This window comes from Brachionichthys hirsutus, chromosome 18, assembly GCF_040956055.1.
Source record: "Brachionichthys hirsutus isolate HB-005 chromosome 18, CSIRO-AGI_Bhir_v1, whole genome shotgun sequence".
Lineage (NCBI taxonomy): Eukaryota > Metazoa > Chordata > Actinopteri > Lophiiformes > Brachionichthyidae > Brachionichthys > Brachionichthys hirsutus.
The window spans coordinates 9312977-9340970 of record NC_090914.1 but is presented as its reverse complement, the minus strand read 5'-3'; the positions used below and the strand labels follow the sequence as shown (position 1 = coordinate 9340970).

General features: G+C 43.6%; 4 protein-coding genes across 4 annotated transcripts; 2 read left to right on the top strand and 2 right to left on the bottom strand.

Moving 5' to 3' along the window:
• Positions 1 to 25: 25 nt before the first annotated feature.
• On the bottom strand, positions 26 to 5916 carry zmp:0000000662 (RING finger protein 145). The gene is made up of 10 exons (XM_068751805.1): positions 5745 to 5916; positions 5083 to 5191; positions 4528 to 4619; positions 4052 to 4293; positions 3633 to 3808; positions 3406 to 3546; positions 2630 to 2812; positions 2362 to 2509; positions 1925 to 2281; positions 26 to 1425 (listed from the first exon to the last, which is right to left on the bottom strand). Exons 1-10 carry the CDS (start codon positions 5911 to 5913, stop codon positions 565 to 567), a joined length of 2478 nt encoding a protein of 825 aa, XP_068607906.1. The 5' UTR covers positions 5914 to 5916; the 3' UTR covers positions 26 to 564.
• A 1997-nt stretch (positions 5917 to 7913) lies between these two features.
• Positions 7914 to 14213, top strand: cpxm1a (carboxypeptidase X (M14 family), member 1a). Its single transcript, XM_068751601.1, has 13 exons — positions 7914 to 8229; positions 8953 to 9062; positions 9592 to 9731; positions 9911 to 9995; positions 10374 to 10521; positions 10603 to 10685; positions 10796 to 10919; positions 11350 to 11546; positions 12187 to 12369; positions 13033 to 13327; positions 13414 to 13553; positions 13654 to 13756; positions 13867 to 14213. The coding sequence occupies exons 1-13, from the start codon at positions 7914 to 7916 to the stop codon at positions 14211 to 14213; spliced, it is 2271 nt and encodes a 756-aa protein (XP_068607702.1).
• Positions 14214 to 17396: 3183 nt separating this feature from the next.
• wdr32 (WD repeat domain 32) lies at positions 17397 to 20149 on the bottom strand. Its single transcript, XM_068752375.1, has 7 exons — positions 19689 to 20149; positions 19333 to 19446; positions 18973 to 19170; positions 18631 to 18833; positions 18273 to 18353; positions 18026 to 18171; positions 17397 to 17768 (listed from the first exon to the last, which is right to left on the bottom strand). Exons 1-7 carry the CDS (start codon positions 20147 to 20149, stop codon positions 17397 to 17399), a joined length of 1575 nt encoding a protein of 524 aa, XP_068608476.1.
• Positions 20150 to 21702: 1553 nt separating this feature from the next.
• hhipl2 (HHIP-like 2) lies at positions 21703 to 27955 on the top strand. Its single transcript, XM_068752146.1, has 9 exons — positions 21703 to 22056; positions 22832 to 23484; positions 24264 to 24407; positions 24635 to 24966; positions 25103 to 25229; positions 25452 to 25597; positions 25680 to 25761; positions 26774 to 26856; positions 27399 to 27955. Exons 1-9 carry the CDS (start codon positions 21703 to 21705, stop codon positions 27953 to 27955), a joined length of 2478 nt encoding a protein of 825 aa, XP_068608247.1.
• The last annotated feature ends 39 nt before the right edge of the window (positions 27956 to 27994 follow it).

The window sequence follows — 27994 nt, the reverse complement described above, 5'->3', positions numbered from 1 at the left end:
TTAGACTGACACACGACGCCAGATCTCACCATCCATCATCATGATTTATTAACTAGTATAGAAATCACAGTTAAAAAAAAAAAAAAGTATGCAGTGCATGTAGACAGCAGTATATTAATACTGGGGAACAGAACACTTGCAGTACAAAAGGCTGATTCCTCATTAATGAAAAGACCACTTTTGAAGCGTTTCCTGTTTGCCGTCACAAAATTGCTATTTGAAAAACAAACCCCCCAAAAAAGCACCACCAGGTTACAAAGTGGAGAAAATTTAATGTTGCTTAATTCTACAAGTAAACATCTTTACTTGTAACCTGCTAGAATATTTCCACAATATAACTCTTTCCTTGTAGCACATGATTTCTGAGAATTAGATCAATCAATGTCCGTATAATCCAGAACAGTTCAGGGTCTATATTCACTCCAGATACGTTTTGCTTCTTGAACTGAAGCACATTTAATAAGCAATCCCTTTACAGAGACAAGGCAAATGTGCTTAATTCCCCAGCATGGAGGTTCACCCTTTAACAACCCTTCAAGGCACTGATGCGGGCCGCCGCTCACTCTATGTGCGAGAAAAGGAGGCATCTGAGGTGGACAGCTGGGGGATCAGTGGGCTGGTTTCTACTTCATCGGGCCCATACGAATCTGATAATGATCCGTTATCATTTAAAGTCTGTGGATCGTCACAGCAGTCTGAGAGTTCTGAGTTTTCACTGCATGATTTGACTGACGTTTGGCTTTTGGCACATCTTATAACACACGACTCAGCAGTTTGACTGGTACTACGGTTTGTATGAAGGCCGTTACTTGACTTGAGAGTCCCGTCACAACGGTCGTGTTCATCATCACTGTGTTTTGAAACTGTAGGACAGACGGAAACTTCCGACTTGGCGCCGTTAGAGTCACGCTGGCCATTCGGCGTGTTCTCAGTCGTGGCGTTAGAAGTCGATGGCAGCGGCGAATCCTCGACACTCTTGTCATCTAGTAAGGTAGAAGACGTTTGACCCAACGGGGAATGGGAACCAGAAACGGACCCTGAAGTAAAGGTCGATGCTGGACTGGCAAATCCTACAAAGTCTCCGCTGGAGCTAAAAAGAAGACCTTCGACTGGTTCATTTTTATCTTCTGTCCCGTGGTCTCCACCTCCGCAGTCTTCCGTATCCTTGTGCGGCCCAAAGGGATCAGGAGCTTCCTGTTCCGGAGATGTGGCACTGGTCTGATCTTCTTGATCAAGCAGGTCTGGCCCCGTGTCCGCCTGATTTGGACCCACCGGAGCATCACCTGAAGCATGGCTCTGATCTGACGGGGTGGGTCGGACTGTTTGGTGACACATGGGGCAGGTCTCCTGCACATACAGCCACTTGCGGAGACAGTTGGCGTGGAAAAAATGTCCGCAGTATGTGATCACAGCAGAGGTCATTTCCTGTCAGAAAAGACATTATGATCTGGTCTTAAAACACATTATGCATTATGTATGACTTACTGAATGAATGTGCTGTACATGCACAATATGAACGAATATGTATGATCACTGCCTACCTTTCAAAAAAAATGATAATGTAATTTTCCAAATGTACAATTTGAAATCAGTCCGCATCTTCATCAGCTGTTGTATCGTAGCGGTGAAAGAAATGAAATCTCATCCTATCCCGTGTAAAGCTATTTGAAAGGTGTGCAAATTGTTTGACACGTGTTCCATAAATACATGTTTAACCACTTGATTGATCTTTACAACTTCCAACACTAAAGAACGGGGAAATGGCAGAGCTAACATTTCGCATCCCATCAGTAACTACTTCCTGTATGTAACAAGCTAGTGATGAGCGGAGGAATGACCAAATGACTGGAAATACAGGACCAACACGTTCTACCCAATGAGCTTTCTGTCTAAACAATCGCCACGTGGAAACTGTGAAACTAACCTGGAAGCAGATGGCACAGACGTCGTTGTGCTGCTGCAGCTGTTGCGCCGTGGCTCTGGGGAGGGAGTTGATCTTTTTCGCTGCCTCCTGTCGGAGCAGGAAGCTCCTCCAGCCGGACTGAGCTCGGAGCCAGACGTTGAAGTATGAATGGATGATGATGACGGAGGCGCCCATCCAGCTCCACTCGCCGAACAGCGACTCCCAGGTGCCATACGCCACCACGCAGAGAGCCACCAAAAACTCCAGGACCCTGCTGACTGCATTCACCCAGTAGATCACTTCATCCAGGCTCTCGATTGGGTCACTGCGAAACAGCTCCACCATGAACAGGGAGTAGATCAGCAGCGTGCCGGTAACCTGAGCAGAATAATCATCGATTACAGTCTTCAAACTTGTGCGGAACGTTTCATAAGAACGGCATAAAGCTATATTCCTACCTGAAGGGACGTCAATATGCAGCTAGAAACCAGTATAAGAAGCCAGAAGTCCATGTGGAAAAACTGGGAGATTTTATATGCCATAAAAATGGGGAAAACCAACAGAAGCAGACACATACTGAGGCCGCGGAAGTGTTTCCACACACTCCTAGAAGGCAAAGAAGAAACATTATTAAAACTAACAATTAGAATATCTTAATAAATCTTAAATGCAAACTTGTTTTGTGCCTCACTTAACAGAAATCTTTTTCCTGGCTATTGTTGTTACCTGTTGCGGGACGCACCGAGAGCCAGAAGAACGGGATCTGCTATTTCAATCATTGATTGCAGGGTTGACGTCACCACGATGAAGAGGATGATGCTGAGGAGGAAGGTGCGCTGCAGTGCCTGCATGTCTAACAGGCCCGTCTGAAGAGCGAGCAGGAGCAGAGTGATGCCTTCGGTCACACCTCTGTGGTGAAGAAACATAGAACTCCGATGAATCACGGCTTTTCATGAATCTGTTAAATTGGGAGTGGATCCAGATCATTTAGAATATTTAGGGGGGGGGATTAGGATTGAGACTTAATTCAATTAAAATGGACTGTTTGAATTTGCTGGAAGAAAGCGCTCAACTTTCCACTCTGAATCACAAGGTTTGCGTACCGGTAAGTGAATAAAACAAAGGGAGGGAATTTCACAGCTAACGTTTTACTGAGGTAAATCATCCTAGATTCATAGTATGTACTTTGTTCTAGGACATCTGCAACGTTTGCTGGACTCTATAGGACGTGGGTACGCCAATATCCTTCCAATAAAATACATTTTTATTAGCTGCAAATATACTTAAAGCAACTAAAACAAAATGAAGAATGTCCCTGAAACTGGCAAATCGGCTCATAGCCACCGTTAGCCGTCTGTCCCTCCCATTTTTGCTTCCATATTTGTTTCCAATATGGATATTCTGTTTCCCTATTTATCAGAAAAACCTTGGAGATGATTTTTTTTTTCAGGATTTCTGTGAAAAGTGGAACCAGAAGGTTGAAAACCAGAGCAAAAGCTCACCTGTGCATGACGTTCTCATTCTGAATGGCTTCATAACCTCCCAGATAGAACTTGCATAGGTTGAGTAATCCAAGAGCAAGATAGGACACCACAAAGGTCAGACCCAGAAGAGAGTACGGCGTGGCACAACATTCAGAGACACTGTTCAATAAATTACCACAAGTACAGAATTAGATACAAACACACACAAAGATATCCTGTGTACAATCTACATAATGTCATCACACCTAGTGAGCAGGAAGAATACGATTCCCTGATGGCCTGCTGAGGCGTCGCCAGATACGGTGTTAGAGTACAGCTGCACAACAAACTGAACAAACCAGAAGACGGTGAAAAGCACTGGGACAGCAAACTGGTTCCAGAGAGAGAGTCCCACCGCCAGAAGTCTATAGAGCTCAATCGCCTAAAGGACGGGAAGACAGGGACACGATGAGAGGCGTAAAAAACACGACACAGTGCTTCACCGATAACAAACAGCAAGAGGTAGACATGTGAGAGGAGCAGACAACATATTTTTAATAGTGTGTGACAGAGAAATAAACTCATTTCATGCATGAACAGAGAAAACATAAATGCGCCTTAAATGCAATCTTGATTTAGTTTTATGAAACTCAAAAAATAGGTGAAATCCCCACAGAGATTTTACCTCGTGTTGCAGCAGCTCTGAATAGCAAGCCCTTGCAAGGCGATACGGCATGAAGAGGTGCGAGAGGAGGAACACGGCGATTCCTGCTCCCGTCAGCCCCATGGAGAAAGTGTCGACGGCCACCAGGGTGGCATGAGGAGCAGCGCACAGTCTGGCCAGCAGGGGAAGCATGTGAGCAGAGAACAACCACACCTTCCTCGTCTTCATCAGGAAGGCGCACAGCGTGCTGAGGATAATCTGACCTGCACAGATAGTCATTTCAAAAATGTTTAGACAACAAAGATTTCAACGATACGAAAACGTTAGGTAAAATATTTGTGACTTAAAGGTTTTACACAAGACATAACCGATGATGATTTCCCAAGTCTAAAGTCTAGAACTGTATGTCAAGAGGATGATTTGCAGCTTATTTACTGTGAACTCCTATGAAAACCTGCGAGAAGGAAACAGTTTATATATGAAGTTTCCAGACTGACTCGTCATCGCAGAGACAAATCTGTTGAAGGCCAGAGAATCAAGGTACGCCGCTCCGTCATAGTCGTACTGCAGCTCCTCTCTAACGTAGTCCCTGCAAAATAAACCACAAAACACATTTAGAATTTTATGTAAACATCTTTTTTGTAGGCTGTAGTATGCACCCCTGGCCAGTAGAGAGCAGTGTAACATTAAAACCAACATCACAAAATAACAGCGCTTGTGCGTTACTTAATAGGAAATAGCCACGAGTGAAGTGTAGTTGCGTTGTCACAACTATCCCAAGAACTCTATTCTGCCATTTAGAACGTGATGATGTTTTCAAAATATTATACTTCACTGATGCTTGTTTATTTCTTAGTTGTATCACTTTATTTCTATCCAAATAAGATTGATCTTTTTAAAGTAATAATTTCACCAGCAAGTGAGCAGCAAACAACCATGGCATCTACACAGGATTCTCTTTAGGATGGGCTCTGAGTGCAGTCGTCCCTCGTTAGAGCGGAAACTGATCTGGTACAGGAAGAAGAAGGAGCAGAAACTGGAGTGCTTCTTACTTAGAAATCTGATGTCCCATGTAGAGCAAAAGGGCAGCGAGGATATGGAGGTAAAGCGTTACGATGTGTCGCAGCGGCAAAACCAGCACCACCACATTGACCAGATGTCCTAGAAGGCAAATGGGAAAGCTTGTTTTATCTAATGAAACAATGAGTGAAGATCGTGAAAACCTGCTGGGATGTAAAGAGACGCCAAAATAGGCACACAAAATGGACACATATGCAAACCGGAACTGCTGTACGGTGCAGCTTTGAAAGCTGTACTTTGTTCGACTGGTTTAAGCAAATAGAAAGGTTTACTGTATATTCACTGTTGTTTCTAGAGACCAGAATAGCAGGTAAAACCTGTTTTGCATTGTTAATACTACATAATATTTTGGTTGAACCATTTCAGATTCATGATTAAATAGTTCTATTTATCACAAGCTGCATATCTTCTGAACATTGACACTAAAACCTGTCAGACAGAGAAATCAGAAGACGACTGACTTTGTTCCAGACAAATCAATGGCTCTGCAACACTCTCCAGATAGATCTGGAGATCTGCAGCTAACATCACATAAAAGCAGCAAAATGTACATTTTAAATGTTAAATAAAACCAGAAGAAACAGCTGAAGCCTGATGAAAGATTGCATAAGAAAAGAATCACATGCCTACTTACCAAGATAGTACATGTTCCAGATCACATATTTGTATTTGAAGAGCATGTCTTCATTTTTGGCCTTGAGGTGATCCGTTAATCCTTCAATGTCACATTTATACAACAGGTCCAGCAGCAGTATGCTGGGAACCCGAAGGGCAACGTTGGCCAGCTCTTCCAAACGAGGCATCTTTGAAACCTTTTCGATGAGCAGAGGGCTTGTAGGTCACATGCTGTTAGCTAAGTGTGTCTTTGTTTTATTCGTCTTCTTGTCATCTGAACAAAAACACACACAGAAAAGTCCATGTCTGTGTGGATTCAAAACGCAACTAGGCCCTTCGTTAGCTTTAAAGTCCTGCTTTGACATATATTATACATTAACGCTTGAGGCCAGAAGTTAAATTCTAATTTCAAATATGTTAATAACAACTATTTTCATCCTTCAGCACATTTAAAGTGACAATAGTTCACCTACTTCGCACAGTGGCAGACATGAGAGCCGAACGGCGACTTGCTAGCTAGTTGGTGCTGCTTGTTAGCTTTCCCAGCTATCAGCGACATGTTTTCATCACACTTAATGCCAAATAACTCAGTTTCTCTGTAACCCGCTTGTCAGAGATAGTTAGAAGTAGGTGCAGTGAAAATGGGAACCGTAGGGCTCGAATTACAAAGACAGAGACGAATAAAAAGACTTATCATGCAATGTTATGATTCTGCTCGCTTGCGTGGCCATTTCCTACTACGTCATTCCCACATGTACCAATCAGAATCGGGTGTTCTTGATTTCAAAATAAAAGTGATGACTTGTACCATCACTACTACTACTACTACTATTACTACTACTACAGACGCACGATTGTGTTTCTTTGCAAATTTGATTAGGCACAGGAAAATAATAGCCTTTATCTTTATTAATAATTGAGTTTTAATGGTTATCTGAATTTAACTTGTAAACAAAAATAAAGGTAAATAAGAAAAGCAGCAACAATAAATCAAATTGCACAACTTGACTATTCAACATTTTGCACAATCAGTAATTACAGGTGTTGTCCAGTGGAATGATTTTGGTTATGACATTGTGGGTGGACACACGTGGTCCACAGCAGTGACATCATCCTCGTGTTGTTGAACACTACTGTGACATTATTGGAAATTTAATTTTCGTCCAATCTTTGTGTTGTTTTATCGATGGGGGATAAGTTAAGAAAAAGACTGTCCATTTGGGATTCATCACAATGCATGGTTATTTCATTAAAACCAAAGTTTTTAGGTTTAATTGTGATCAATCCTACTTTAAAGAAAACTCAGCAATAAATGAATCACAATAGGTTAAATGGTGATAAACACATAATTTGTTGCAGGAAATATAAAGTGGTTTCTCTGTGTGGGTGTTACAATTTTCCCCACCATCATCGAACATGTTCAAGCTGTTCTCCTTTCTCTGAAGTTCTGCACAGCTCTCATTTCCACAGAAGCTTATTCATCATTTCTAGTGGGGAGTGAGAACTTAAGAAAAATAAAATGTCATCGTGTCCAAACACTCTGCTCTGAGGGATCTGAAATGGCAAGAAGCCGAGTGTACATCAACTCTGATGCTTAAACCAAAGAGAAAACGTCAGCTGTATTAGGAAATAGTCCCAATATTGCTGGAGAGTTACAGGATTTATATTAGGATATATGTCTCTTATCATTTACGGTATGCTGTTTTTTGGATCCAGACATTTATAACCGCCAGACCTTGTTAACAGGGATATGAGAAGAACAGAAACAGCCATTTCTGCAGATTGACAATAACATTTACAAGCTGTGCCACTAAACAGAAGGGGGATTGTAAAGGTAAACTTGTGGATTCAGTGGCACAAAACTGGCTGTTCAGTAATAATACCATTCCATTCAAATACAGTTGAGCTTACACTGAGGTATATCGTCTGTTGTGGAGGATATGAGACGGATCATACAGATTTGTACTGTAATACATGCTGCTGTGTGACTGTACTTGTACTCTAACATTCTATCTAATAAATATATTCATCATCATAATCTTTAAATAAACAGCAATTAATGTTTTAATGAATCATGGTTTTCCCCCTGGACTTTGTTTAGGATTTAAGGAAGATGGGGAGGAGGAGGAGGAGGAGGTAGGATTTAAAAGGACAAGGCGGTGGGATTGAGGGGGGAGGGGAGATGTGGATGGAGGTCTGGCCCTGTCAAGTTTCTTCCCCCACTCTGCAGAAGAAGGCAAAGATGGAAAAGTCGTTATGCTTTTTGGCTGCAGTGATTTTTCTGACTGGATTCGTCGAGGCAGCGTCAGTGGATGCTGCAGAAACTTCATACAACATCACCACGACAACAGTCACCAGCCGACAGCAACCGACTCCAGCGAATTCTGAGTTCTTCACCAGCACTGTTCAACAGGACCCCAAGGACACCAGCAAGGACAGAGAAGACGAGATCAAAAAGAAAGAAGAAACAGATGGCAAAAAGACAGATGAGACAGCACGACTGGGTAAGACGAGGAGAGCAGTAATCCACGATGCATTCAATGACCTAAAGTAGATAAGAGGAAAAAAGGACAAAATATACTTAATGTAAACCAATGAACAGCTTCATACATGTTTTAATACTGCATTACAAGCATCAAGGCATCAATGTGCACATTTGTAATTAATAATTTAAATAATTGTAATTGAAAACAGTCCCAAACTAAAATACATTGAAAATACATTTATGGACACCTAAAAATGAAATTAACAAATGTTCCTATTTGATAAACGTCCACGCTAGAATTAAGAGGACTGGTTTTGTCGTGGATCCATTCTAATAAACTGAGTGACTACTCTGCAAACATTTGGATTGTAAAAAGCTGTAATTTGTCATTTCTTTTTAAACAGACTAGTGTTTGTGTAAAATAAGCTGCAGCTTTAACTCTCTTCTGCCTGCCTTGAGAAAGATTTCTCTCTCTCGGCACCTTCAACTTGGTCTCAAATTACCTTCAAGCCCCTCGTTGAATTCACGCGTCTGCAGTTTCCTTTAGCCAGGGCCTCACAAACTTCCCCAGAACTGACCCCAGATGATTAGATAGTCCACGTTACTGCTGGGACCTTTTATAATGTCAGCCATGGCTTTGCTTACTCAGGGAAACCAAGGAGAGCTCTAACATCTCCAGATGAGCACAGGCACAAAACAAAGAAGGTTTTATCTGCTTGTTGTTTTGAACTTTTCCCACCAGAATGTCCTCCCCTTGGCATGGAGTCGCTGCGGGTCGACGACAGCCAGATCCAAGCGTCCTCCTTTCAGCGGATGGGTCTGGGCCCCCACAGGGGGAGGCTCAATATCCAGGTTGGTCTATCTGGGTCAGCTGAATGTTGATGCCTTCATAAGTTAGTAAGCGCAAAACACAAGGTATGGCTGAGGTATGGGAAGGTAAATAGATTTTTTGGGGGGTATTTAGTCATAAGCTAAAGTAGTATTAAACACTGAAAGTTTTACCAAAGTTACAACAATTCATCCTCAGAAGCATTTGAATGACAAATTTCATTAAATGTTTAATTCAAGAACAGAATAAGTTTTTATCTTTAAATTATGGGAGTAAAATACCAAATTGTTTTTAATTGAACGTAAAAGTACCACTACAATAAGATTACAGTAGCGAGCCTGTAAAATATGGAGCTAACAGAGCTCTTCAAAACCCCGGCCGGCTGCCTCACAGTCTGCAGCCAATGGTCTGCAGTCTGTAAGCAATTACTTTACCATGAGCGTCTACGTCAAAAGGTTATGCAATGCATCAGAGGAGGAGGAGCTGAGCGTGACCAGGGGTTAGGAGTTTTAAAGTGTTGCGTAAAAACGTCTCCTTTAAATGTGTTTTCAGTCCGGTATACACGACGGCGACATGTACGATGGAGCCTGGTGCGCTGCGTATAAGAACAGGGACCAGTGGCTTGAGGTGGATGCCCTCCACCTCATGCTGTTCACTGGAGTCATCCTGCAGGGCCGAAACTCCATCTGGAGGTCAGGTAGTATCAGGAGTGATGTCTGAATAGTGTTTGCTTCAGCCTTAAATGGACATCAGCTGCTTAAAATGAAGCAAAGTAGTTATTTCTTGGCTTTTATTTCTGGCAAAATCATTACGTTCGAGGTGTTGGATTCTTTAAAATAGTCCTTTCCTGTCCTCTTGGTCTTCATTGTAGTTGGGACTGGGTTCACACCTACAAAGTCCAGCTGAGTAACGACACTGTGAAGTGGAAGACCAGCATGAATGGGACCGAAGAAACAGTAAGAACAGTTCTCTGTGTACTCCGATATGAGGAATGCATCTAATGTGACTGGTAAACCACGCACAGATAGAAAACAGATTTTATTTTGGTTGATTCATAATGAAATAGGATTGGGAACATAAAAGTAAAGAGAGAAAAAGACAAAGGCAAAGCAAGAAATTGGAATAAATCTGATCTCTGTCCAAACCGCTGGAGGTGAAACCAATATTTCTTTGCAGTAGAGTCAGATCTATACCGAGTTATCAACTCCATGAGACTCTACCGAGGCAGCGGTGCTTTGAACAAATCCTCTTAGCATGTTAAAATGCGGTCAATCATGCTTTCAGTTACATTTTAGTCTAACAATTTAACATAATTCGGCTCTAAACCCGGTCAGATCTTTATAGGGAACCAGAATCCAGAGACTCCAGTGCTTGGACTTCTCCCTGTTCCCACGGTCGCCCGCTACATCCGCATCAACCCTCAGACCTGGTATCCCAACGGCACCGTCTGCCTCCGGGCTGAGATCCTGGGCTGTCGTGCTAACGGTTGGTGGCTGTGCAACAGTGCAGAACTATCCTGATTCATTTGAAAGTGCGGCTTTATAATGAATGCTCTTTTTCCCCACGTAAACCCAGCTGGCTTCCAAGACCCGCCGTCAAAGGACGCTTTGGACTTCAGACACCACAACTACAAAGAGATGAGAAAGGTTAGTGAGTCAGGACAGGCACGGCTCTTCAACAGTGTGCAGAGTTCCCCAGAACCTCAAGTTTAACCCTTTAAAGACTTTCTGTACAACCTCTGCTCTTGACCCTGAAGCTCATGAAGTCCGTGACAGACGAGTGCCCGGACATCACCCACGTCTACACCATCGGGAAGAGTTACATGGGTCTCAAGATGTATGTCATGGTGATTTCGGATAACCCCAGCAAACATGAACTTGGTAAGAGCGCTTCAACACTCCGGTGAGCCAGCCCCCCCCCCCCCCCCCCGAGGCCCAGTTCAACATCCTGCAGTGTTTGTACAGGTCGTACCCCTCAGCACTGGGAAATGGGTCATGCAGAGGAGGCTTCACTCTGTAAACAGACTGATAACGGGCTTAAATTGGAGACAGACCCAAATCGGAGACAGATTCCTTTGAGAACTTGCCTTCAGATGTGGAGTTTTGTAGCCACAAGGTTTCAATAAATTAAAAGCAGATTTCCTGTCTAGCTCAGAAACAGTCTCACTCTCATGAATGCGATTATTTACGGGATCTACAGTTGATTTCCAACTGAGGCCGGCACTGCACATGTTCTTAATTTTCAGTTTTTAAGCTTTAGAAATTATTCGCTGGCAAGTAAATTGAAAACGCAGAGTGTTCCTCTTGGCAGGTGAGCCGGAGTTTCGCTACGTGGCGGGGATGCATGGGAATGAGGTTCTTGGCCGAGAGCTGGTCCTCAACCTCATGCAGTTCTTATGTAAAGAATACAAGAAGGGCAACCAGCGCGTCGGACGACTGGTGACTGAGACACGAATCCACCTCCTGCCCTCCATGAACCCTGACGGATATGAAGAAGCTTATGAGAAGGTGAGTGAAAAAGGAAAGTCCTGTTTTAGTGGAGGTTTAATATGTGACACTCACTGACAAAAACCTGACCAAAAGGTCCGACAAATCTACACATTGCTGACTTGCCCAGAGTATTTTCAGACCACGCAGGGCAACAATGAGCTCTAACACAAGAGTTCATGACAAGCTGACTTCCATTCCGGGTCTCTTTGACACTTGGGTCAAAAATAAGCAATGATTAATTATGAATCAGGACTTGGGGTAGCCAATTTACCTAAATTGCATATTTTTGGAGGTGGGAGACAACATACAAACGCCACACAGTTAGGATTTGAACCCAGTACCTTCTTGCTGTGAGGCGACAGAGCTAACCATTTGCCACCGTGCTGCCAAAAAGCATGCTAGAAAGCCTTTATTGTCATTGCATAGTCAGTGGATATACAACGAGATTAGGATGCTTCATCCAACGTGAGGCTTTAGCCCGTGACCCTCAGACTAAGAGTATCATGCTCTACCGACTGAGCCAGCCAGGCAACTAATAAAATACCAGATAAGGTAAAGATATGGTAAAAGGTTCCTTGGGCTCTGTTGTCCGTCATGCATGAATCCGTTTACCCTTTGTAGTCACTAACTCTGTTTCTGCTTGTCTGGCCTGCTGCAGGGCTCAGAACTGGCCGGGTGGGCTGAAGGACGGTACACCTTTGAAGGGATTGACCTGAATCACAACTTTCCAGACTTGAACAACATCATGTGGGACGCTCAGGAGACGGCAGCAGCCGAAAATTCCAAGGCCTCCAACCACTACATCCCCATTCCGGAGTACTACACCAAGGAAGATGCAATGGTGAGAAGCTAAAGAAAGAACACACCAAAAAAGAAAGAAAAAGATCCACCCACAGAAACATAAAGGAATGTTTGATGATTATAAACTCATTCTTGTGAGTTATAAATAGCACAGCAACATTCCCCCAGACTGAAGGAGGCATGGATTTAGCTTAAAGGGTTAAAAGAAAAGCAAAAGCCAGCATAAAATAAATCTGTACAGATGCATTCTGATTTATTTGCATCCTTTTTAAGACTAAATTGTGACTTCTGAGCTAAAGTCCAGCTCTTTAAATGCATATTGATTGTCCATTGATGTAAATGGCGACATGAGGAATGAGAGGTTTTTTTTTCCACTTTGTTTGATTCTTTTTTTTAATTGTATCTCATAAACTCATTCCTTCATGGAACTGTAGTGACACGGACATTACTGGGCAGGTACTTCCGAAACCATAAGCTGCCTGATAACCGGTCCGAATACATACCAAATGAAAAACAGATGACGCCCGGCAGGATATCCATCTTCAACTTAGAGCACAAATGATGACGAACACATGTTTATGCACCACTAGATGGGATCGACTCATCATCCTTGCACTTTGGCCCGAACTAAAATCAAATATTCTGCATGCAAGGAGAATTGAACGCATTTATGTGTTGAATCTAAAGTCTTACCCTCTGCCAGGTTGCACCAGAGACTCGCGCCGTCATCAGCTGGATGCAGGATATCCCCTTTGTGCTCAGTGCGAACCTCCATGGGGGAGAGCTGGTGGTCTCGTATCCCTTTGACTGCACGCGGGATTGGGCCCCTCAGGAAGACACTCCCACAGCAGACAACGCTTTCTTCCGCTGGCTGGCCAGCGTCTACGCCTCGACCAACCTGGTGATGGCCAACGCCAACCGCCGCATGTGCCACTACGACGACTTTCAGCAATACAACAACATCATCAACGGCGGGGCCTGGCACACCGTCCCCGGCAGTGAGAGGGCCCGGCGAGATCTTTGAGTGATGAAATCCTTCTTTTTATTTGCATGACTGTCTAAAGTACTTGTGCATTTTCCACAGGCATGAATGACTTCAGTTACCTGCACGCCAACTGCTTCGAGGTGACGGTGGAACTGTCCTGTGACAAGTTTCCTCATGCCAGCGAGCTTCCCATCGAGTGGGAGAACAACAAGGAATCTCTGCTGATTTACATGGAGCAGGTTGGTCAGAAACGTCTGCCCCCTTCTGCTTGAAGAAAGTCATGAAAGTCATCGCCAGCCCGAGTTGTTAACAATTGTATTTCTACCTCGGTTCCCTAAGATTCACAGAGGCATCAAGGGTGTGGTCAGAGACAAGTTGACCAAACAGGGAATAGCAGATGCCGTAATCAAGGTGGAAGACCACGACCATGACATCCGATCAGGTCTTTAATGTACTGTAGAACAAAATGACTGATTAGATTTGAACCACTCGAGGTTTGACAAAAGACAATTAATCCTTACCTTTGCTTCCATGTCATTTGTAATTCCTCAGCTGCGGGCGGGGACTACTGGCGCCTGCTGAACCCTGGCGAGTACAAGGTGATGGTTTGGGCGGAGGGCTACTTTCCCTCCGTGCGTCAGTGCCGTGTTGGAATGGAGCCACGTGCCACCATCTGTGACTTTTCCCTGATCAAAACACCCATTGAGAGGCTGAAGGCGATTCGGGCAAATGGAGGCAAGATTCCCCAGGACCTCCAGCTGCGCCTCCGCGCTCTAAGGCTCCGCATGCTTCGCGCCACCACGAAGGTCATCAACCGTCGCCGGGAGAGTCAGCGGGAGCGGCATCAACAGCTGTGGCTGGCAAGAAAGATCCGATCCTCCCGTGCCCGAAGAGCATGATAGCAGACAGGACGAGGGGTGGGAGAGCCCTCCACAAATTTTGATGGAAATAGTTTCAGCAGTTTTTCTGTAATTAGGGGAAAATGGGCCGCTCCAAAGTTTAATTTGCTTTTGCTGACTCATGTTCCATCCTTGTGGAAATATGTCAAGTACACAGATGAAAAAATAACCTCTTTGATTGAGGTAAATAGCGTATTGAAAAATCCAGTAGGGTGGACTGATCCTTTAAGGTCACGACAATCACACAAACACTTAGAGGACGATACTCAAGAAAAGGATCCAAACTGAACAGAGATTCTACATTTGTAGACAGGCATTCACTTTAGTTGTTTTATTCAGTCTTTAAGATGATGATGCTGATAATGAGTTGAGGATTTAAATGTCAGCTGGTCTGATATATGACATGCCCTTTTTTTTAATAAACCTGTCAATTCTTTAATTTGACTTACCGGTAAGTCCAAATGGACCATAAAATCTCAAATAAAATGACTGACTTGTGCTTCTGAAACTCAAGGAAACTGTTATATTAATCCTCATTATAGCACATTATAGAAAAAGACACAGGATTTCAAAATTCTTTACATTAGGGCTCATGGTCCCCAGCCTGTGTATCAGTGGTTTGGGTAGCTGCAGGATTTACTAATGAATTGGCTGCCACCTCATGGTCGTCTGTCCATGCGTGGAATATAATAATTAAAAAACACTAGAAAAGAAATATTGAACTCGGAACATCAGTGCAAAAGAAGCTGAATCTTTTATTTCAGTGACAAGTAGCATTTTCATGGAACTGCTGGGATTCCTTGATGTGCTGTCATTCGGGAAACAACAGCAGGAGGAAATTAGCATACATGTTTTACATTCCCTCCTCCAGGAACAGATTAAAACCCAAATCAACAGAACAAATTCATAAAAATGAATCTGAAGTGACAAGAACACACGTTCCTTCTGTGAATATAAGCAAAATTAAAAGCACTGAATATACAGCATTCAATTAATAAATAAATTTAACATTTAATAGTATTTTCTTAATGTCTCTCTTACGGAATTAGTTATTCCAGAGCAGGAAGAAGAACTCCAGAAAAACAAGTTTATAAAAGAACTGAAATAAAAGAAAAAAATGGCCCCATTTGAGAAAATGTGCACATTTTCAGGAGTTAACGGAGGCACAACCTGCTGAAAGCCACACAGTAACATTGAGCTTTGAGTTACGACATCACACCTTGTAACCTTAACTGTGTAACTTCAAATATTTGAGATATAAGACCATTTTAAATGTTCTATGGGTTGGGGAAGACCGATAGCCGAAGAGGTGGTCAATTCTCCCGTGTGTGAATAAAAGCAAAACATAGAAGCGAAATTCTGGACTCAAACGCCAAAGAGTAAGGAGAGCAAAAGGAGCTCAACCAGGTTCTGCAACAAGCGAGCTCGTCTAACTGATCAGCACATTGATCAATCTGCTCATCTAACATCCAACAACAAAGCTAATTCCCCAATCAGTTTTTTTAATCAAATAAATTATGATTTTGCCACATATCAGAAACATAAAAAAAAGCATAATAAGCACCGTTAGCTTTCAGTTCACCATTCAGAGGATTTGCACTGCGTTTTCCAAGCAAAACATATTTTGGCATCTGAAAGCGCCACACACAGCATCACCTTATATAAATAAGAGAAGGATCTTCATAAAGGATGATATGCATAGTAGGGTATGCTCGTATCTATTCTGCATTCAGTCTAGTTTACTGTGGTGTCTGACCACGCGTGTCAAGCTACACTACAGTGGTTGAAAATACAAAAGCACTGCAGATGCTAGACAGTCAAAGAAATCAAGAGAGGTAAAAAATGACAATACTGTAAAAATGAGAATGTGACATAGGGCTCAAAAAAGCCAAAAATGAGGTACAATGTGATTCTTGGCAACACTTTAATCCAATAATGGTTAAACAAACAAGGCAACTTTAGCCACAAATTGTTACCGAAAGAGTGAATAATAACGATTAAAGGACTAATCCGTATCGCCTGTGGGGCCAAATCTGCTATAGCTCTGTACCTTACAGCTCAGTCATTCCTTCATGAACACATGTACATAAACAAGCATGTGCAAATCGGTTTATTCATCCCCAAATAAATTCCATACAGACTGTGCTGTGACTGGGAATACTGCGGCACATTCTGCAAAGTAATCCCCGGCATCTTCAGTATTTACGCTAGTTTCAGGACGGGTTGCTAAATATTACATCGGCTAACTGTTTCAAGGAGTTACCGAGCCTTTTTTATTTTAATGGGGAACCATGTGATGCAATTATGAAATCATTTTCAAGACAAAAGACAGTGACAGACGTTGGGTTTGTGGTGAAGTGTTTAAGGTTTAAGATGAAAAGCCTCACACTGTGAGCAGAAATCTGGATCCAATGGAAGTAGTAAAGTGGCCTCCGAGAAGCTACACAGTGAGAATAGAATTAAATACTGTGGGGAAAAAGGCAGCAACATTAATACACCAATAAAACCGCTAAAAATCTAGACCACTAGCTAAAGGGCACGATGGCGGAAACAGGGTGGAGACAGAAAGCAAACATGTAAAAGGGAAGGTGCTGATGTCGAGGTCCTTAAGTTGGTGGGGAGGGTCAAAGTTCAGATTGTATGAGAAGAAAAGCAGCACCTGTGGGAAAGGCATGAGAAGACACATAAGTGCATGTTTATTTTTTGTGTCGCAGAAATGAAAAGATTACCGTTTGTTTGCATCATTTTCTTTTTCTTTCCAGAAAGAACTGAATCTCAAAATAGGTTATTTACTGCTCTGGAGACCAAAGCTGATCGTCAGTCTGAAAATGAGCTGCGGGGTTGGTTTCCCACTGGTTCATCTCCTGAAGGTTTGGAGTTTAGAAACAAGACACCAAAGTCTTTCTTTTCCTCCTTGAAGTTCAGTCAGAGTAAGAAAACTTTCATCACCTACCACTTTCCAAGCCAAGGAGTCGCAGATGAAGTATTCTTCTTTTTTACTTTTGCCGTAACCTTCAGCTGAAATCTGCATATATATATATATATATATATTAGATAATAAGAGTTTAAAACCATTGAAAACATGTAGCTGCACAATCTGAAGCCTTTAACAGGGTCAAGTGCAGGAACCCTGATCGTCAGGTCCCAGGGCCGCGGCGCGTCGCTCTTTGACGGGACTCGCTGCTAAAACTTGGGCTGGTAAAGAGCGACGCGTCCGCTAAGGCAGCCTGACGCCAGCTGGCAGTGTGTTGGGGAGAACTTGGTGGTGAGGACCACATCACTGTGCGAGTAGATGGAGCGGATCTCCCTGAGGCAACTGGTCTGGACGGGCAAGCAGTCCGCCAGCTCGCCGCAGCTCTCGTCGAAGGCCAGCAGGCGGACGCCGTAACCGTACGGGGAGCAGATGAGCCTCCCATCCGGACTGAAACACAACTCCTTGATGTAGCCCCTGCCGACGTTGGCCTCCTCGATGTAGTGGGTGAGGCGGAGGGAGCAGCGGGGGGAGACCAAAGGGCGGGTGGGCGCTCCCTCCTGGAACTCGTACACGCACGTCCACTAGGGAGGGACAAAATGGAGGTTAGAAGTCACACAGTGGGTCCCGCAGTGACACCGATCCGTTCAAAGTAACGTTAGATTCTTCAGCAGGCTGACAACAGTGTTAGCTTCAAACAGGCTAGCATCTAATGCACCTTCTTCAGCTGGCAGCCGGCTAACAGTATTAGCTTCACCGCCATTATGGTTTTAGAATATTTTAGTGTTCCTTATGGAAATGGTAAAAACACGTGGAATAATGGAATTTAAACGTTTCTCACCTCCTGGTCGTCCATGTTGCTGGAGCATCGGATGAGCGTAGCCAAGCCTTTGGGATGAAGCTGCAGAGACGTGATGCAGTTCCCTCTGTCTCTCTCGCCGGGAATCTCTGGAGTCAATACCTCCAGGCTATTCCTGGGAGAAAGGCCTACAAAAAAATAAAATAAGTGTGTGTGGAGAACTTTATAGTCCATCTTTATTACTTCAGATGAGGAGAACTGGTGTCTGTTATTCATGGGGATTGCTGACCTTCTCTGTGAGGGTGGATCTTGCTGGAATCATTTCCGTGTCGAGGAGTTCCACCAGGCCTGGAAGCCGATGTGCCTCCGTCTACCAAATCACAGAAGGGTCAAAAATCATTCTCTTTCCCAATGGAAAAAAACAGTAATATTATGATGGCACGACTCAAGACTCAAAGTGTGACCCAGGTTAGCGCTTTTTGTGCGATGATTTTCTACATCAAATATGTGACTTCTAAATCAGCGGGTTTTGCCTTACACTTTACGAAGGCTCTCAGAAACAAATGTCATTTATTTCTAAATAAAAAGCATATTAAAAATCTGCTAAATAATATGAAGCACGGGTAACTGAGCAACTGAGATCGGACCTGAGCTGAGGGATGTCCGTCGCGCCCGCAGCATACGGTAGCTGCCCACCTCGAGGGATTGGGTGAGGTCCAGGTCGTGGAGGATGAGCAGGTACCCCGAGGAGGTGGAGATGAGCATCTTGCTACAGTCTGGGGTCAGACGCATCCTCATCAAGTAGCGGGTGTGGAAGAACTTTTTGTGCGGGCAGCCATCCTCTGTAAACCTGCAGAGGGCGGCGCAGTTACCGAACACTGATTTATTTCTTGAATAACGCCGTGCAGTTCTGGTTAAAAAAAGGGGATGCTCTCGTGGCTGTCAGGTGTTTATTCGGTGGGAAGGACAAAAGAGACAGAATCACAAACCTGTTTGTGTCCCACGTGATGACGTTGCCGTCAAATCCGGACGTGACAAGGAGACGAGTGTTGGTGTCGTACTCGATGTTCTTCACCCAGCTGGCGTGGCCGTGCAACGAGCACACCTTGGAATTCAGCTTCCGTAGATCCCATAATGCAATTGTAGTGTCGTCAGAGCAAGTAGCAAACAGGCGATTGTCCAAAAACCTGCAGGGCACAGACAGTCGGGGGGACATGTCCATTAAAGTCTGAAAATATGAATCTAAACGACCATCAATGCCTCGCCTCCAGTCCGAAATGTGGATGCAAAATGTCGTACGGCTAACACATAACACCCCTCCTGGATTATTTGGGACTGAAGAAACGCACCTTATATTGTTGACACAGTCCTCGTGGGCCTCCGTCAGGGTTTTGATGTGTCTGGATGAGATGGGATCAAACAGCAGGACCTCAGTCTGCTCACAGGCCACAGTCAGCACAGACCTGAGCAGACATCGTCACACACATCAGACAAAAGCAAAGCGGGAAGCGAGTCCTCATTTCTTTGACCCAGACTGGACACAGCTTGACCTGAACTGGCTGCAGGATTTAGATCCTGCATCTGCTGTACAGTCAGAGGGTTAGATTTTAGTGTAAATGATGAGTGCCATTCATTCTATAGTCATTAAACCCACGCAGACCACTGTTTAACATCAATTATAAAGACAAGCAAGTGGCCCCCTCACCCGTCGGGGGAGTACTCCAGGTTGAACACTGCTCCGTGGGTCTGGGTGCTCAGGTTCACAGAATCCACAGCCGGGTTCATGGAACAGTATAAACTGGTCATTGTCCTGAAGTTGTCCCGAGCCGGGTCCACAAACGCTCCTCGTCTTATCGTCCTGCTTCGCAACCACGAGAACAGGCTGTTCCCCCTCCGGCCGTCCGTCTCGGACTCCCCGCCGCTCGCCGTCTGAGGCGCGGGGCCGGACGGGCAGGCGGGCTCCGGCTCCCGAGGCGGCGGGGACCTCGACACGCGTTCCGGCTGCTCCCCGCCGCTCTCCGGCGGTAGAAGAGAGCACACTCGAGCGATGTCATCGTCCACGTCCGACGCGTCTATTTGTGGCGCGTCCTCTTTGTCGGAGCCGCCGTTGGGCCTGTCCTGCGACCCGTCGGCGTCCTCGCTGTCGCTTTGGTGCTCCGAGCTCATTGTGGCTTCTCTCCAGCCTCCACACAGACGAACGATGGCGGAGCCGCTTGACCGACTCCAGTCACCGATCGGGCAGGAAAACTTATCTTCTTCCGACGCCTCGGGTTGCCATGGCAATTGATCTTAACTGCATGATTACGTTAGGCAAATGTTATTTTACTGTCGGATTTGGCAGCGCGTCAGGTAAACACAGCTAGCTAAAATGCTACCGAAAGCTACCGCTTCTGTCTTCAAAATAAAAGCACAAGTATGTTTTCAAAAAATATGACCATGTCACGTTAAGGATAAATCACAATGTAAATATAAAATAGTAATTATAATTGTATTAAAGTGTTATTTTTAATTTTAATTTAATATAAAAGAAATGGTTTAAAGGTGAAGCACAGAACCCGGAAGTAGCATTGTTTAATTCTGCCTAACTTTACGACTTTCTTCTTCGCCAAAACAAATGCAACTCAAACGAAGTGACGAAGTTCCGCTTCCGTGTAGATTTTAAGACGCATTTGTAGGTTGGCTGCTGCCACCTGATGGCTGAAAACTGCCACGCGCCACACCATTGACTGAAGACGTTCATGGATTTGAACCTGTGACCTTCAGCACCATCCACTGCACCACGGTGCTTTTTAATCACATTGGTATCATTATTAAATAGCTGCCTTCAGGAACCCTAACTTTGATGCCACACTACAGTCATTTTTAATGCATTTTTAATGCATTTTTAATGCGGATAGTTGCCACACAAACCTCGTGTCCCATCGGGGATGAAGAGGAGTAAGGAAAATGGTTTAACATGGACGAGTTTTAATCGCAGTGCAAAGTTATGACCATGCACATCTGATAACCTCCAAGAAAGCTAAAATTAACCTCCCCCCACGCAATAGAAAATTATGATAATTAAAAACACGAACCCTTCTGGATTCAGATAAACGTGATGACAGACGCCGGGAACAATGCACAAATAAGAGATGACATGCAGGGACACATCAACTACAGCATGCTGCCAGGTTGTTACACAGGCAGCCCGCTGCCTGCGGTGCTTTAACATGAATCAGACACAAACCACTAATTGTGTTGTGGAAGCCTGTTGATGTTTGCATGCCTCGACACCGTCCGATCCGCGTGTACGTGCATGCTTACGAGCGTGCGCCCTCGGAGAACCGTTTCCTTTTAGTTATAGGTAAGTCTGAATCTGTGAATCTCGTGGCAACTTTACCTAACTCTCTTTTCCTTTGCCAACTTCTGTGGTCAACCAAAGTGCATGGCGGAGAGGGAAGCGCGCCTTTTAAACACTTCTTAAATCATTTTACTTCAAACTTGATTTTAAATTATAGTAATTAGCCTGATTGCAGGCAGAGCTGATGACAAGACGCGTTTTTACCTGAGCTGATGGTGGGGACACGGAGGGCAAATGAGGTTGGTTGGCTGTGACGCAGACGTATCTACACATTTTTGTATGCGTGCGCTTGTATTTACGCACGAACGCGCATTCACTAGCCCTGGCTCACACATAAAAGAGAGCAAACGGCTCAACTTTCGGGGGACAAACTGCAAAAATGACAAGTATGTGGGATGCTGCGCTCCAGCCGATCGGGGCCCGTTGCGCGTTATTACGCACGGTGGCACGTCCGAGCTCATCCGAGAAGAGCCCTCCTGCGTTTACCCAAATCGTGTCAGTGATGTTGCTCGTTCTTGTTCAGTCAGCATCAGCTCACCCTCAGTGTCTGGACTTCGAGCCACCCTTTAAACCTCCGTGGCACCTGGAGTTTTGCGCACAGTATGAGCAGTTTGGCTGCTGCGACCAAAAAGCGGACAACGTGATTGCGGAGAGATACTGGGACATTATTGAGCAGCTGGAAACGGCGGGTCATGACCTCTGTACTGACATGTTAAAGGAAATCATGTGCCAGGTAAAGGCATCTTCTTCCATAATGGTTGGCTTGTTTCCCTTTGTGATGCTGAACAGCTGTAAAATCTTGCAGGAATACAAATCTGAGATGTCACGCAGGCTCTACCTCTGCAAATCTAAAACTGTCTCAACCATATAATGGAGACAGATTACTGTCCTAAATAAAGCCACTATCGGTACTGCAACTATACTGGTAAAGGTCAATATAGAGCTCTTTGTTTAGCACTACACATATTTGTTATATGATACACATGTGATAATACAACTATAGCTAGTTCCTACCTAATGTTAATTGTCAGAAGGTTAATGGAAGTTTAGGTTTGATCAACAAAGCAAATTTTAAATGCACACTTTTTTTCTACAAATTCATATAATCTGGGCGCTGGGACGTTTTGGACCCAGACACCTCAGAGCATGTATTTTGGAGTAAAGGTGCACTATGTTGACAATGTTTAGTACAAACAACTCTTTCTTTTCAATTAAGAAAATTGTTGGTAAAGCTCAAAATTGAGATTTATGTGTTTTTATGCATACGATTGTTTATCTGAATAAGGGCTCAAATTCAGTGTCTTTATAATAATTGTAAATTAACATTATAATTTTATTTCAAGGCGGTGTGTAAATGGGACACCGCTGTGTCCCTATGAGCCTTTTTTAAAAGCAGAATATGTCTCTGTCTTCTACATTTGAAGGTCTGTGAGACAATCTCGTTTGTCTGCTAGTGCTTGAAAACGCCTGCGATAATCACCACACTGCAGTTTTTCATGTTTTACCAGGAATGCTCTCCATATGCTGCCCACCTCTATGATGCTGAGGATCCATACACACCTGTCAGAGAGATGCCCGGCCTTTGCTTTGACTTCTGCTCCGAGTTTCACGCCAAATGCGGCCATGTGGTGAAATATTTCACTGAGAACAAGCTGCTGCGGGACGCCTCAGAGAGAGACGTGGCCACGTTTTGCAGCATGGTCGACTTGTCTGACCGGGACTACTGCTACCCCAACATTCTGAAGAGCTCTGACCTCAACAGCAACCTGGGAAATGTGACAGAGGACCCCAGAGGGTGTCTCCAGCTGTGCCTGACAGAGGTGGCCAACCACCTCAGGAACCCCGTTTTGATGATACACTGTGGCGACGGCACACATCGCATGTTCATTGCAGAGCAGGTGGGCTTCGTGTGGGTTTACCTAAATGACGGCAGTCGGCTGGAGCAGCCCTTCCTGGACTTGAGCGGGGAGGTGATGACTACGCCATGGTGGGGGGATGAGAGGGGCTTCCTGGGTATGGCTTTCCACCCCGAGTACAGGGACAATGGACGTTTCTTCATTTACTACTCAGTCCAGGTTGACAGTAAGCTGGAGAAAATCAGAATCAGTGAGATGAAGGTGTCAGCTCATGATATGAATGTGGCTGATCCTTTTTCAGAGAGGTATGCAGAACACCAGTTTCTTTAAGTTTCTTTTTTTTTTTTATCGCATCAAGGTTTGACAACATAAATATACAACTATACTGCAATTATCAACTGAAAGACATTCATCACATTGCCACAAATCACCTGGGCTGCAATTGTACCATAGCCTGCATAAACATGCTCCGAGCTTCATACAGTAAATCAGATCAGGTCGGACCCAAGAGCAGGAGTTACACTCAACTCAATGAAAAAAAATATGGAGAAACGAAATTTCACCTGGCTTCGCCTTTAATCTTGTGTATGAGATTGGCGAGATAATCTGAGTCAGTATATTCGATAGTAAGTATTACTAGCCAGCAGGCAGATTTGATTCCACTTAAGCAGAGCCCGACTAACTACTTTCTCCTGTTTCCAGTCTTTACGCTGAGCTTATCTAAGCTACACTTGAATAATGATATAAATCATGAAGCCGTCTTCCCTAATATTTACACCAACATCCACCTCTAATGTATTTGATGTCACACACACATGGTCGTCTCAACAAAAATAATAGCGTGGTCAGCAAAGTGTAAATAAGGACATCGGTTCTTTGGTAATTCGGGAAAACCGACACCCGAGGTCTCTTCTGTTATCACTTCTGTTTGGCAATTACTGCATGTTGAATGAATGATGTATAACAAAGCGTCTGTGCCAAGAAGGCAATGCGTCCTGACCTGAAGGCACACTTAATCATATCAGTCGTGGCATCCGCATGTCAGAAAGAGAAAAGATCGCCCCAAGACTGTGCTCTTTGTCAGGTTCATTTTAGAAATCGAGGAGCCAGCTGCAAACCACAACGGAGGTCAGCTTTTGTTTGGCGTTGACGGATATTTGTACATCTTCACCGGAGACGGGGGGAAAGCCGGGGATCCCTTTGGGAAGTATGGCAATGCTCAAAACAAGTAAGGGACGTTTCAGGCCATTTAATATTAGCCATTTATGAACAGTAAATCAGCAGTTTAGCTGACATTTATTTATTATTTTATAATGTTTGGGCTACTTCATGCACTGTTTATATTCCTCTGCTTCCTTGTTAGCTGGATTTAGTTACATTTTAAAATGTTTTGCATCAAATTGTTTCCATTTTTCTTTGTGATATTTACAAGATTTACAACATTTTATAACCCAGGAGTGCACTGTTGGGAAAAGTGCTCCGCATTGATGTGGACGGAAGCCACTCCAGTGGGAAGCGGTACAGGATTCCTCCCGATAATCCGTTCGCCAGTGACCCGGATGCACATCCAGAGGTGTACGCTTATGGAGTCAGGAACATATGGCGATGCTCCGTGGACCGTGGAGACGTGGTCACTCGCCACGGAAGGGGCAGAATATTCTGTGGAGATGTGGGTCAGAACCGCTACGAAGAAGTCAACATTATTGTGAATGGAGGGAACTATGGATGGAGAGCCAAAGAGGGCTTTGAGTGTTATGATCTAATTCTGTGTCAGAACTCCTCTCTCAGTGAGTATTATTAACTTTATTAATATAATTATCATTGGAAAGAACGAGACATAGTGCCTCCCTAACTTGCTGTGTTCAATCTAGTTGTGACGCTTTGGATTCTAATTGAATCCCGTGCCTCTTTCTCTGCCACCAGATGACATCCTCCCTATATTTGCATACAGCCATCATGTTGGGAAGTCTGTGACGGGGGGGTATGTATACAGAGGATGTGAATCACCAAATCTGAACGGCCTGTATATTTTTGGAGACTTTATGACTGGGTAAGAATGTGTCATGTGATTATTATTTTTTTAAACTTGGGTAAAAATAAAACCTTGATTTTTCTGTCAGCCTTTCAGAGGAGAAGAAAAAAATAGACTCTAAATAGACTCATCCTGAACAGTGACCGAGTTCAGGATGAGAGATGAACTATTAATGCCTGATTAAACAAAGTGATGAATGTGCAACGATAATGACGGTATGAATCCAAATCGATCTCCAAGTCGGATCATGGCGTTGGAGGAGGACAAATTAACAGGAAGCTGGAGGGAGAAGAGCGTGTGTATGGGTGACAAAAAGACATGCTCGTACCCCGGACTCATCAATCATCACCACAAGTTCATCATCTCGTTTGCTGAAGATGAAGGAGGTGACATTTATTCAGTCTCTAGCAGTGATTTATTCCAGTCTGCACCAATCTAACAGCGCTCATCGTTCCTTTGTGCTTTCAGGAGAATTGTACTTTTTGGCCACCGGGTACCCGAGTACCATATCTCCCACGGGAACTGTTTTCAAATTCATGGACCCTTCCAGGTGTAGTATGAGACACATCATACAAGTAATTCAGGAAGGAATCTATACCGGTAGTTATTTCTTTAATCTATATTCCAGCACATTTCATGTCATTTTTGGTCAAGTCTTTCCACCATTTGTTCCTTAACTGGCGCTCGTTTATGATCAGCTTCCACCAATAACGTTGTGACTGGCGAATAAAATGAGTCTTTAGAGGTCAATACATTTTAAATGAGCATCTATTGATAATGTGAACGTTATGGATAATTTATTGGCAAAGAAAAAAATTCTATGTACCTTCTGGGTAAAAAAAACCAAAAAGGGTTTGCAGTGAAAACCATTAATGCAAGAATTTAATAAAACATACACAGATCCGCCACCCACACGATCCAATCCACGTGAAGTGGGACAGATGGAGGTCCGTTACGGCAGTTGGTGTTACTGAGGCTTTCAGACGAGAGTCAAAATGAGCCAACAAATGGCTCTTCTGCCTCATGAGGTCTATTTGGACTGTGAAACTGTAATTTTGACTATAATAGAAGGATACAATATTCATAAAAATACAATTAAATTGTTGATCATTAATGACAGTTAATAAGAAAAATCATCAAGGTGATCAGCTAAGATCACATAACCGTGATAGCCAGAAATGCTAAACAAATATGACACATTTCTCAAATGGTTAGTAAGGAATTAGAGAACATCAAAATGAATGCTTAAACAAGCATGTCGTAAAATTCCTATCATGTTCTGTCTTGAATCTAATGAGCTAACTTAGTAAAGTGACATTACCCATATACCGCAGAATGCAATCTCTGCCATGACCCAACAATCCCAATCTTGAAGTGTGAAGTGAAGTGTTTTAGAACATTAGAATTACAATAAGAATTGGCTATTTTCTTTTCTGGTACCATCTTTCCACTGAGTTTCATGGAATATATTGTTACTTGTGTACAGACAGATAAAAAAACATAGAACCCTTGATGGAGGTAAATTAGCTTCTAAGAAACTGCTTTCGTTTGAACTTTTGCAGGAGAGCTCCTCCGGGGAAGTGTAAGGAGAAGCCGCTGCCCGTCAAAGTGAAGGCGAAGAAGATTCCTTTTGTGCCCAAGGAATGTAAGTTGCTTCAGTAAACGTGATATTTGTATCACTCCTTGTAATTTTAGGTCTCATTTCTTTGGTTCTGTCTACTCCAGACACCCTTTAAAAGGGAAATTGTGTTCGAAATGTTTCACTTTTTTTATGTGTAGAAATAGTTGTGGTCCAATCAAGTTTGCATTCAACATAAAGAACACACACAACATATTATCAAGTTGATTAAAATGGTGTTTGGGATTATTATGAGAAGACATCTGTTCCAGCGAGACAACTCTGTCCTAAGGAGACCTTGCTTTTTCTCTCCACTTAATGTCTGTGTTCTGCCAAATTGCATAATTGCATTGAGACCATATAAATTAAAAAAAAAAACTCTAAAAGAAGCTCCCACTATACATCAAGCAAACAAAGAAAGCAGGAATGCATTTCGAACATGTAGGCCTCTTTCTGAGCCAAATATTTAATCCATCCAGCCTCGTAAAATGGAACATGTGTGGCTGCAGAGCTGAGAAAGTAAAATTGTGATGCTGGGCTCTTACTGACTGACATCTGTGTCATTTTAGTGACTCTGCTGGACACCAGTGAAAAACCTACCAGACCACCTCCAAGAAAATTCAAACTCACCCCCAAACCACCGACGTCTGCGACCAGCACGACGACCAGAACCCCTGGTGTGGAGGCGAAATGGAAATCGCTTGATCAAAAAGTGAAGAAAAATAACGAGTTAAAACCATGGAAGAGTAAGACAGTGCTGACTAATGCGCAAATGAAGAAGAATGCTTTAAAACAAACATCCAAGAAAAAGTTAAAAAAGAACAATGTGGTTAAGCCTATCGTTGACAAGTCAAAGCCAAAGACAAATCAAACTGCTGCAGGCGTTTTACAAAATAATGGTCGACAACGCCCCACCAAGAGTCCGAAAGGTAACCCAACCCGCTCAAAGAAGACTCCTCAAAGGAAAGGGGCGACAACAAAAACTAAGCTGGAGAAAAACAGGCTGAAGACGAAAGAACCTGCGAGAGAAGCCTTCCTGAAGTCACACTTGAACGTGAAAATTAACAGAACAATGCCAAACAAAGTAAAACAAAATAAGCAGGCAAAACATGTCAAATCACCTTAAAAGTTGGTTTTGGATGAGTCACTATTTTGTATGTTTTTG